Source organism: Nelumbo lutea, chromosome 4, assembly GCF_056320005.1.
Source record: "Nelumbo lutea isolate HS-2025 chromosome 4, American lotus-T2T, whole genome shotgun sequence".
NCBI classification, from domain to species: Eukaryota; Viridiplantae; Streptophyta; class Magnoliopsida; order Proteales; family Nelumbonaceae; genus Nelumbo; species Nelumbo lutea.
The window spans coordinates 21978427-21991205 of record NC_142687.1 but is presented as its reverse complement, the minus strand read 5'-3'; the positions used below and the strand labels follow the sequence as shown (position 1 = coordinate 21991205).

The following is a 12779-nucleotide window of genomic DNA, read 5'->3' as shown; positions in this document are numbered from 1 at the left end:
ATCAGCTGAAGCATTTGTTGGAGAAAGAGCTTCCTTCCAGGATTGGCATCACCACCTAGGACATGCATCATTAAAAATAGTTAAATTAGTAATTTCTAAATTTGGTTTACCTTATTCAGGACATGTAAATGAGCAATGCCAATTAGGCAAAGCACATCGTTTAAATTTGTTAATTTCTTTTAGTAACGTCTCTCAGCCTGTAGAGTTAATTTATTTAGATGTATGGGGACCTGCCCCAATTTTGTCTACAAAAGGCTATAAGTATTATGTTTTGTTTATGGATGCCTATTCTAAGTTTCTTTGGATTTGTCCTCTTGAAAGGAAATCAAATGTGTTTGATGCTTTTGTTAAATTTAAGAGACATGCTAAAAATCTATTTTCCACTAAAATTAAGATATTTCAAAGTGATTGGAGAGGAGAGTTTCAAAAATTATCCCCCTTCTTGGATAGTGAAGGAATTTCACACAAGGTTAGTTGCCCTCATACTCATGAGCAGAATGGAAATGCTGAAAGGAAACACCGGTATATTATTGAGTCCACTCTCTCTCTACTGGCATCCTCCTCTCTCCCCAAATCCTTCTGGGTCGAAGTAACAAAAACTACAGTGTTTTTCATTAACCAGTTGCCTACTCCAAATCTTGGTAATCTCTCTCCTTATGAAAAGTTATTTGGTAAAAAACCTTATTATTCTATATTGCGAAGTTTTGGTTGTGTTTGCTATCATTTCATTCGGCCATATAGCAAGCACAAGATGGACTATAGATCTGTTAAATGCATTTTTGTTGGATATAGTTCATCTCATAAAGGGTACAAGTGCTATAATTCTATTACTTCACAAGAAATTATTGCCAGACATGTGGTTTTTGATGAGAAACAGTTTTTGGGACTCTCTCAAGAGAGAAAATTTTCTGAACCTCTAAATACAACGCTAGTCACCCTGCTGCATGTTCCTTCAGTCACTAATGCGTAGGATGATATCTCTTCTCCTAACTCTTCATCTCTTGAACAAGGTATAACTACAAGTTCACCTTCCACTTATACTAATGAGTCTTTGTCTCATGATGATAATCAGACAACTCAACCACAATAGAGAACGTGGCTGATTCAGGATATTCTCAACACCACACCTGCTGTTCCTACACCAGTTGTACGGATACATTCGATGAATACCTGTTCTATGAGTTCCCACCATGCGCAACATGTCACACGGTATCCCTTACCTGAAGGGTTATTTGCATATGGTAGTCCGATTAATGCAGAACCAACTTCCTACTCTCAGGCATCCAAGTCTGCACATTGGCGCACTGCTACGACATCTGAATTTTGTGCACTCATACAAAATGGTACGTGGCAGCTTGTTCCTTATGACCCTTCCATGAATGTTGTTGGCTCTAAGTGGATGTACAAAATTAAGAGGAAACTTGATGGTTCTGTTGAATGCTACAAAGCTAGACTAGTAGCTCAGGGTTTCTCTCAAGTTCCTGGTGTCGACTTCACTGATACCTTCAGCCCTGTTGTTAAGCCAGCCATTGTTCATAAAGTTTTATCTTTGGCCACCTCACAAGGGTGGGACATTAAGTAGCTAGATGTTCACAATGCCTTACTGAATGGATTTTTTTCAAGAAAATATTTATATGAATCTCCAAATTATGTCTGCAAGCTAAAAAAGGCTTTATATGGTCTTCGTCAAGCCCTTCAAGTTTCGCCTCAGTCAAAGACTTCATGATCTTGGCTTTAGAAGCTCTCAGTGTGATCCCTCTCTCTTCATTTACACCAAAAATAATATTTTTCTATATATTTTTGTTTATTTTGATGATATTATTGTTACTGGTTCTTTTGTTGCTCATGTTTCTCAACTAATTGTGGATTTGTCTTGGAGCTTCTCTCTTAAGAATCTTGGATCTCTACACTATTTTCTTGGAGTAGAAGCTCGTCGTGGCAAGACTGGATTGTTTCTTTCTCAGAGGCATTACATTTTGGATTTCCTGTATAAAACTAATTTGGCAGGATCTAGACCCTTGACCAAGCCTATGGCTCCTATGTCTCGATTATCTAAATTTCAGGGAGACCCACTTCTTGATCCTACTCAGTATCATAACGTTGTCGAGGCCGTGCAGTATGTTACACTTATACGTCCAAATGTGGCTTTTGTGGTGAACAAAGCCTGTCAATTCCTTCAGAACCCAACCAGTGATCATTGGACGGCAGTAAAACACATTCTACGTTATCTCAAAGGCACAATTGAACATGGACTATTTTTTGCATCCAATACTCCTAGATATTTAGTTGTTTTTTCAAATGCTGATTAGGCTAGTTACCCTGATGACCATCGGTCTACTGGTGGTTATGGTATTTTTTTTGGATCTCATTTAATCTCTTGGAGTGCGAAGAAACAGCCCACCATTGTCCATTCTAACACTGAAGCCGAATTTCGCTCCTTAGCTAACTCCACCATAGAATTGTTGTGGCTTCAGTCCATACTACGGGATTTGGGTGTTCATCAACCTATTCCGCCTATAATTTACTATGATAATATTGGTGCCATGTATCTGGTAGCACATCCAGTGTTTCACCCCCGCACCAAGCACATCGAAGTGGACTTTCATTTCTTACATGATCATAATCTCCATAAAAATCTGGATGTCCAATATATCTCTACTGATGATCAGCTAGCCAATATCTTTACCAAACCTGTTGCTCCAGTTTGGTTTGATTTTCTCCGGTTCAAGTTTCACATGCTTCCCGCCCCGTTTCGCTTGAGAGGGCGTATTAAGGAAAGTCCTCCAAAAGGTAACTCCACAAGACTAGCAATTTCCAATAGAGGCTTTCAATCCAGAATAGCAACTAAGAATAAAGGATATTTAGCAATTATCATTGATAGATCTCAATCCAGAATAGCAACTGAGAATAAAAGATATTTAGCAGTTGCCAAACAAATCTCCTCCAATTACCAATAAAGGCTCTCATACAGATTTGACAACCACTAAATTAAAAAGAATTAATTAGCAGAAATTAATTAGAAAATATTTGTACATATGCTCCTATTCTGGGTTTTTTTATTTATTCTTTCATCTTTGTATATATATATTGTATCTATATCAGCCTGGTGGACAGGTCAAATAATATACAACCATTCTTTTATTTTTTACTCTCTCTCCTACATCTTTTTCTAAGAATAATTGTGTAACGAAAAGTAGGTCTTTTCTATCTATATCACACGTAAGTGTTCATCTACTATCTCACCGTAAAAGAACTGTGTTAGCAAGGAATTATAAATATTAATGTAGCCAAAGATATGAAACTAGAGTTGTCTAAGGAGTTGCTTTCCGAAGCTCGTCATTCATACATGAGATTCGGAAGTCCAACCTGGAGAATATGCAAAGGCGCACCACCCTAAGATACTTCTGAAACTAAAAATAGACCTAAGGTGTTACTGGTTTCCCCATTAAGTTCGAACATGTTTTAGTCTGACCTAATCCCTGGTTTCCCCATTTACTCGACACATGGCCGAGTTTGAAATCCACCAACTAACATCCAGTACGTGAAACTAAAATTAAGATTTCATGATACACGATGACTCTATAATACAAGGTCCATATCTACATATATGTATTCTGTAACAAAATAATAATTGCCACCAAAAAGATTCAGAACTTAGATTTTTCATGTTCAATTGTTGGTATTTTTCTTGTTAAATTGTTGGTGAGATCACCAATCCACTAGTCTTTGACTTTCAGAGTTCCCCGTTAAAACATCAGGTGAGTCAACTAGCTGAACTCGCTTCGTGATGGTGACTTTTGCAATATTGCAGTTGCAAGTTCACAAGGTTGAAAGGTATTCTTTATATTTTATACGCGTTATCACCACTAGTCTTTTCTATGTTTTTGGGTTAGTGTTCAACGCAAGTCAATAATCTAATTACCAACGTCAATGGGTTCCACAGAAATCTAAATGAATCAGGTGTCCGATTTTCAGAGCAAAGAGCATTGCAGAAATACATGGAAGGGAGATATCCATGTCTAAGCATGACAAATTATTGCATGTGAATCAAGCAGCCAAAAAACCTAAAAAAGAAAGAAGAAATTTTTGAAGTTCATCATCCACTTTAAAATAAGCTATATCATTTTTGGATGAATAAAATACGCTATATCATTGCGCAGTACAAAAGGCAACAGCTAAGTAAAATCAGATAGTATATTGCAAATTTATAAGGCATCAATATCACAGTGTTTTCTTTTTTTATTTTTGTTGCAAAAGAAACATCATTTTTGTTTTAAGAGTGAAGGAAACATTTAGCATTTTCTTCTAATATATAGTTGGGTGGCGCACCAACAATGGGACAGTTATTATCATTTATCAAAAAAAATGGGACAGTTATTAGTCACAACCTTATCCACCATGGAGCAAATTTGGAGCTAAATTTCTATTATTTGTTTATTCTGTTTTCTATGAGTAATGTATCTCAGTTTTCTTGTCTAATACCACGGTATCTAATTGAACTGAGCTGATGGAGAAACATTGAAAAGCCTGACCACGACCTCTCTCTCTCTATCTCACTCAAATATAAATCTATACTACTATTAAAAGTATGAATGGGTTTGTGCAACTGTTGTCCTTGATTAAAATAACCATTTTTGAGTTTGATCCCTCTCTAATTGAGAGAGCAAAAATGTAATTTGAATTATTACTGTTTACGTCATTAAATCTTATACGTAAGGTAATTTTTTCTCACCGATAAGCAAATTCTACTATTAAAAGTATGGATTTTTGGCTTTGACAACACCTGAACTTTGAGGAAAGGCCAATTTCAACTCTAAAGAATAAAAAGGCCATTTTCACCCCATAATTTGATAAAAAGACCAGTTGTAGGAAAAAATAGATGGCATTTGAAACAGCATTGACAAATCTGTTAGACAATGTTACATGGCACTGCTAAACTTTGAAAAAGGTCACTTTCGACCCTAAAGTTTAAAAATGGGCCATTTTAATAAAGTTAATTAAGTAAATTATTTCAAGGTCTAGTTAAATGACCCTAAAGTATAATTAAGTTTTAATTTACTTAATTAATTAATTTTACATGACCCTAAAGTATTTAGTTTATTTAATTAAGTTAATTAAATAAATTACAACAATTAATATAATTAAGTAAATTAAACAATTAAATCAATTAATTAATGAAGGAAACAAAGTTAACTAATTATATTAAATAAACAAAGCTAATCAATCTAAATAAGTAAATTAAACCAATTTAGCAAGGTAATTTAAAACTTGACCCAAAATGGAACCACTTTGTCCACTAGTTTCTAAGTCAACAATTTGGTTGTCCGGTCCAAATGGATCAACCCATGACATTTTAAAAATAAAAAAGTAAAATATAATTAAAATAAAAAATGACTGAAAAAACCATTTAGTAGATTGAACAATTTAGCAATTCAATTGTCTAGGACAATGGTTTGTTAACCAAGTCCCTTTTTTTTTTTTTGAAAATTCCAGGCCAAGTAGAAAATGGAATTGGGAAATTGACCGATTCCTAGATCAAATCGCTGGGTATCAAATGGAACTAGACAATTGACCAATTCCTGGGTCAAATAGTTTGACTACCCTAGATTTTTAACTTAGTCAAACAAATTGCAGACCCAAATAGTTGAACTGCTAAACGGTTTATCCAATAAATGGTTTTCGTTTCATTATTTTAATTATATTTGATTTTTTATTTTTCAAAACATCATGGGCTGATCCATTTGGACCAAACAATCGAACTGATGACCAAAGTAGTGTCATTTTTTGTTGGTTTTTAAAACCTTGTTTAGTTGGCTTAATTTTCTTATTTAGATTAACTTTGTATTTAATTAATTTACTTTATTTTCTTAATTAGTTATTTTTCAATTTATTTGATTAACTTAATCAAGTAAATTAAATGCTTTAAGGTCATTTAATTAGACCCTAAAGTAATTTACTTAATTAACCTTATTAAGGTGGCCCATTTTCAAACTTTAGGGAAAGTGTCTTTTTTCAAACTTTAGCAATGCCACACATAACATTGTCTAACAGATCTGCCAATGCTGTTTCAAATGTTGTTTATTTTTGCCTACATATGGCCTTTTTATCAAAGTTTGGGGTAAAAAATGGCCCTTTTTATTTCTTTAGGATAAAAATTGGCCTTTTGGCAAAGTTCAATTGTTCTCATTGCCAAAAATCCTTAAAAGTACTAATGAGCTTGTGAAAATTTTTTCTTAACTAAAATACCCCTATATTTGAATTTGGTTCACCTCAATTCCTTCTTATTAGGTTTTTATATTTAAGGTATTAACTCCCATTTTCTTTCATTAAATCCTACATTCAAAGTATATTTTCCTCACCAATTTTACTAATTAGACTTATGTCCAATACTTTTAACAATAAAACACATTTTTTTAAATCAACCCAAAAATAAAATCATCAAAAAATATGGGCATATCTCTAATATTTTATAATAATCATATTAAAAAAAGTGTGATAAACAATAATTGTTTTTATTAATAATGAAAATGAAATACAAAGTTTAAAACTGACTCAAAATGAAATTGTTTTACTATTAAAAAGATAAAAGCATAACTATGAAAAAAAACATAGAAATTTTGTAGAAAATATTTAGCCACATCTCCAATTTTATATTGTAGAAAATTTTTGAGACATATTATTACTATCATCATCACCACCATACAAAATTGCTAAGTGCAAAAGAATGTGCAAAATTTACTAGTAGACGTTGAGTTAGAAGACCAAAAATGATCAACAGCCAAGTGAGAGCCAATGTTTAATACACGAAACCATTCCTAAACTAATATTTCTCACATGCCGGAAATAAGTTAAGTCCCTGATTAGTTGATGTTCAATGATTATCAATATGGATTAACTATTGTAATGTTTAGTCCATTGTTATGTTCCAGCATTTGGTTAGTAAGAGAATTTCCTTTATCAATTGTATGGCATGTTTTTATTAGGTTGTTAATCAACTATACATCATTTTTTTTCGCAGAACTCTAATAGCATGTTTAGACATAAAAATCAATCAAAGAATGATAAGCAGAGACACTATTCACAATTGCACAGCAGGTTTTTATTAGATTGTTAATCACTTTTATAGCATGTTTAGACATAAAAATCAATCAAAGAATGATAAGTAGAGCCACTGATTCATAATTGCATAGCATGTTTTTATTAGGTTGTTAATCAACTCTATAGCACGTTCAGACAAAAATCAACCAAAGAATGATAAGTAGAACTACTGATTCACAATGGTTGTAAGGAAATAGCAGAACCTGTTCGTAGTTTTTACATAGGGTGTGCAAATCAAGCAAGGTTAGGCTGGGTTGAGGTCAACCCTAACCCAACATGATGTTCTGAATCCCTAATCCTAACTCTAACCCAACCAACTTTGAGTTGGATTAGACTCGGGTTGGGCCCAATTTGACATTTCTCCTAAGGCTGCAACTTGGGCCGGGTTGGCCCTAACCCAGCCCGAAAAAGTTGGATTGGGTTGGGTCGGGTTGATGTTCAGGTTAGGGTTAGGGTTAAAATTCATGAACCCAACTTTACTTCGGATCGGATTAGGGGACCCCTTAAATATATGTTATATGTAATATATAAATATATGTTATATATTACATGTCATATATAAATATATGTTATATATTATATGTAATATATAACATGTCAATCCAACCCGAACCCGACTCTATAGTACATGTCAACTTTTTATGACCATATATTAACCATATTTTTAATTGGTATTTGCCTGAAAAGCATGATACAGGAAGGGCTTTGACCAATCAAAACCCTATCGTGAATTTTGATAAATATCACCCGATTGGATATCACTTTTATGATACCAGTTGATTGGTTCCAAGTTTTTCTGGTATCATGTCTTTTTGATATCATAGTCGAATCCTTAATATGAATTATGATAGTTCTCCTATTCAAAATTCAAAATCATGACACCAAGGATAACAAAACATGAAATAATGAATGAAAATCACTAATAAAAATTTGATAGTAACACAAATGGATTATGAAAGTATATATGTATGTGACTGAACTACAACACATATGTCCAATAGCAATAGTAGAGTTGGGTTTGGGTTCGGGTGCGTCAGGTTGCCTAATGGGTGAACCCTAACCCAACCCCAAGCCGGATTGGCAAAAGTCAGCCCTCACCCAACCCAAGCCAATTAACTTCTTTCAGGTAGGGTTAGGGCTAGGTTTTGGTTAACCTGGCCCATGTCCTAGCCCCACTTCTATTGAAAAAGGATAAAGCAAAATGCACTAGTGTACTCACTGAATCAAGTTAATTTTTCACGTTTTCACAAACCAGACAATAAGAACACTTTCATAAATGGAGAATGTAAAAACAATGAAAGTTAATCGCTCGAGGAAAGAAAATAGACCATATAATTAAGCAAATGAACCTATTTAAGAGACGGATATGTTGAACTGATATAAACAGATCTATCTGTTTAACCATAAAATCTTTTGGAATGTTCAATATCATTTTATCAACATCAGGAAGAAGAACTTCAATGGAAAAAGTATCAGATTACAACCATGTTAAAGCACAAGTTTCTGAAATGCTCAAATGACAATTACTTTGCCCATTCCCAACTAGCGGAATGATGCTTATTAATACTGGGAGATGCTTAATTAGAGAAGATATAGGGTGATCATTCCATGCAACACATTACATAATATGATGTTAATCACAGTGAAACATGGTTTGCATGAAATATAGCCTTGTTTGGAAATCCATATTCAAATGTGGGACTATCTAGGCAATGTGGATGTTTTTCTTTTTCTTTTTTTTTTATTTGTATAGGCAATCTGGATATTCAACCAATACACAATCTTGTTTGTGAAACGAAATCCAAAATCCTAATTGTTAGATAATCTTGTTCTTCACGGGGAAATAGGGTGATTTGAGGATCAATAGCCATTAATATTACTGCAATTGAGAAAATTTTGGGCTAGTTTTAGGCTATGATATGCATTGGTTTACAGATTTCTTCTAAAAAAAATGACAAACATCTACATATTGAAACTTTGAAACTGCACAAAAATTGACATTTATCCTTTACAAATATTGGTTGAAACACAAGTAACTTCATATAAGGTCAGATCTACGTTGCAATGACACATCAACATAATAATATCTTGCTTCATAGAAGCACCTTCTCACTTGTTAGTAATTGATTATTTATATCACTATTTCAGTTTATGCTTGAAAGCTTATGAAAAATTATAAGGTAAACACAGAAAAAAAAGTAAATTAAATTAGACAAGAGACTAGATGATGTATAGGACAGAATCATGAATTTCTCGGTAAGTAAGAGAAGTATTTTTTTTTTCTTTGGTTGGTAGTAAGGGAGAAAACTTTTTACCAGATATATTTCAATTCAACTTAGTCTATTTTCCATTCCTTAAATTTAAAATTCCCTATTATTTAATTGACTTAAAACCCAAGTGAATATTTATATTCCCTATTTGACGTATCTTCTATTTGATCTTTTTTTTTTTTGAAAAGTAGTTATGAATGTTTTATTAAAAAAGAAAAAAGGAGAAGAATTAAAACCTAGGTTATTAATTCTTCCATAGTCGATTGGTGTACCTTCTTTATGCTCTATTTGTTCAGGTTCAGGCAGACACTATACCCTATAAAAAGTATTCCAGACTACCTTTCTTCAATTAGTCATCTCAACTGAATCGACACATGACCATCCATACTTACTGCAGATTCTATTCATTTTCATGTAATTTATTGTTCTAAGTATTACATTATTTGATCATATTCCTAGTACCAGTTGTAGCATTGAAGATTCATTCATACCTTAGTAGGCTTTAGCTCCATAACTGCAGTCGAGGTTTGCTTTTAAAGAGCAAAGAATTGAAGCTTCATACCTTAGTAGGCCTTAAAAATGGGTATGTTGTTTATCAGCAATAGCTGAACATAAACTCGATGTAAGCATGAAAAAAGCACCCTTGTGGCTGAAACTTCCAAATCATGATAACCACCAACCTCCAATACACCATATTCACAACTGTACCCTTTTGCATGTTTCTTTTCTTTCTCCCTTTCTGCTTACCCTGACCTGGCTTGATAAGATTTTCCTATATTCTGTTACCGATCTAAAAAAAAAAAAAAACAGTGCCCTTTTGCAACCTAAAACATGGAAAGGTACTTAATTGCACTACCTCCAAAACCCATCAAGTTTCAGAAATGAGAAGTTTCATAACAGCCACCAACACTATATCCTCTTGGCTGTTACACATCCCAACTGCTAGACGAACCATAACTTGCAACAAAACTAAACAAATTAGGATGGTCTATAAGGAAGGTCACTGGTCTGTATATAATCTGTAATGCAGCCCATGGCTAATTGGTGATTTTCTAATAACAACCAAAAAAAGAAGCAATAAAGGATGTGTTTGAACAAGTGAACCTCAAGTCCTGAAAGGCCCAGGCAACTATGAATTTCAAATCTGGATGTGCATGACCACACCAACAAAGTATATATCCTTTTTCTTATCTGAAAGGTTAGTACAATTTTGCATCCGCGGCACCAAACAGGCAAAGATTTATTGCACACCTAAAGGTTTCACAACAAAGAAATACCACTTCCAATGGACCGAACCGATCATAGACGTCAAACGTTCTATCAAATCTATAGACTGATCCTGTGGATTATCATCTTTTACACTCGTAAAATGACGCACAGAATCGAACTGGCAACCTGCTTTTGCCAGCGTTGAAGTTAAATCATCCATCAGACTTCCCAGTAAAGACCTGGTTGATCCAGTTCTTTGCAGAAGAGATGGCGGAGAGAGAGAGCTCTAAAATAAGTTGATCCGTAGTTGAAAATTAAAACCCACCAAGAAAAACTAAGAAAATCCATTGATATGATTGACGGATTCGCAAAACAATTAATCAGCAGATCCCCATACCAACAATCCCGAGAAGCTCCATACAGATTCGGATCTCACGAATACCAGAACCAAAACATAGAAAACGGATCATAGCCTAACCTTAACTTACATCAAAAGGAAAAAGTCTGAAAAAACAATGAACAACAAAAACTAAAGAAAATTTAAGAAAACGCACATATTTTATTCATAATGGACACCATCAATACCTCATAAAACTAGCAAAGTAACATAAAAAATCAGATCTTGTAGAAAAATAAAATAAAAAAGTATAGTTTGCTTTCTAACAGAAGTAGGAAAAAAAACAAGAGAGAAACATAAAGATTTCCTGACATCAAGGAAACAGTAGAAAGAGGGAGATGAAGAGAAAAGGAGAAGGAAATGTGAGAAAGCATACCTAGAGCTGCTGCAGAACTCATAAAGTTTGCCTCGGTTAGAGAAGATGATGAGAGCAACCTCGGCATCACAGAGAACAGAGAGCTCGTAAGCCTTCTTAAGAAGGCCGTTCCTTCTTTTTGCGAACGTAACCTGACGATTTATCTTGTTCTCGATCCTCTTCAGCTCTACCCTTCCTCTCCCCATTTTCTTCTTCACCTTCTCTCTCTCTTCTTTTTTATATATTAATTATATTATCTCTCTAAAAAGCGTATCTTTGTTAAATATGTGTATTATCTGTTCGTTTTCTCTTCTTCTTCTTCGTTTCCTTCTCTACCTCCTCTCAGTTAAGAGCTGATCCTCTTTCGTGGGTTGGTGTATAAATGTTCCTGCAGAGCAAGAAAGAACAGAAGACAGAGATTGTTAAATGAGAAATTGTCAGAAATGGGAAATATTTGGATATATATGCCGATACATACTTGTTTCTTTTTTTGATCTTCTTCTTCCGTTCGCTTCTTCTGCTTTGCACTTCTGCTCTCTCTCTCTCTCTCTCACTTAGCCTTGCTTCACAACCCACACAGGTTTTCCAGACCAGAATAAAAGGGAGTCTGCAAATATTTTTTCTCATCCACTGTTATTATTATTATTATTATCTCGTGATGTTTTAACGTCAACACCAACCTTAAAACATACAAATTTTGGTTTTTGACGTGTCAAAATAACAATGGTCGATCGATGCACCAGCCGTGCTGATTTTTTCTACTGGCAAAGATACCCTTAATCTGTTGTACATTTTTCAACTGTTACCTTTTTCACTATTTTCTTCTTCCTTGTTTTTCCGGGTACAGTAATTACCTTTGCCTTGGCCTTGGGTGAGCACTTTTGCTCTTTGGAAAATGGAAACAACTGAAGGGGGGTGGAAGCGACTCAACAAGATGAATAATTAGTGGTCGATACATAATTAGAGAGAGAGAAGAAGAAGAAGAAAGAAAGAAAAGTAAAATAAAGGAATTGAGCCAATTGCATTTGCAGAGAGAGTTGGTTATTTGGGGGGATTTTAACCAACAATAAGAGAAAACAGTGTCTCCTTAGCTAACATCTGGGATCACCTATACAGGCAGGTTCCCCTTTTGACCTGACCTGAAATACCTTCTATGTACTTACAATAACCCATGGATATGGGGTCCCTAATCTCTACATGTGCATCACTTGTTTCTATTTGTTAGAGGGTTACGTGACACATAAACAGTTGAACAGTGCTTAATTTAATATCTTATAAGATCTATATAAGAGAAGGTGGTAGAGCTAGCAATGGTATGCCTGTTCAACAAAGAAAGGTCACATGACCTTGGCCTCTTGGGCTCAGCTACAGGCTTTAAATCTCCCACATATTGTAACTCTTCTCTAGTTCCTTCCTATATTTAGACTTAAGTAGCTTAAATTTCTTTCTT

At 34.3% G+C, this 12779-nt stretch overlaps 1 protein-coding gene across 2 annotated transcripts in view; it reads right to left on the bottom strand.

Annotated features, from left to right (window-relative positions):
- LOC148854542 (agamous-like MADS-box protein MADS2) overlaps positions 1-12358 on the bottom strand; it is a 28421-nt gene extending 16063 nt beyond the window's left edge. Inside the window, exons 1-2 of one of the 2 annotated variants that reach the window (XM_088983924.1) lie at positions 11808-12358; positions 11351-11717 (exon numbers count right to left, since the gene is read on the bottom strand). In XM_088983924.1, the coding sequence (XP_088840050.1) occupies positions 11351-11535 (185 nt within the window). In that variant the 5' untranslated portion in view covers positions 11536-11717; positions 11808-12358. The remainder of the gene's footprint in view (positions 1-11350; positions 11718-11807) is intronic. The other variant, XM_088983923.1, reaches the window with a different exon arrangement.
- Positions 12359-12779: the final 421 nt, after the last annotated feature.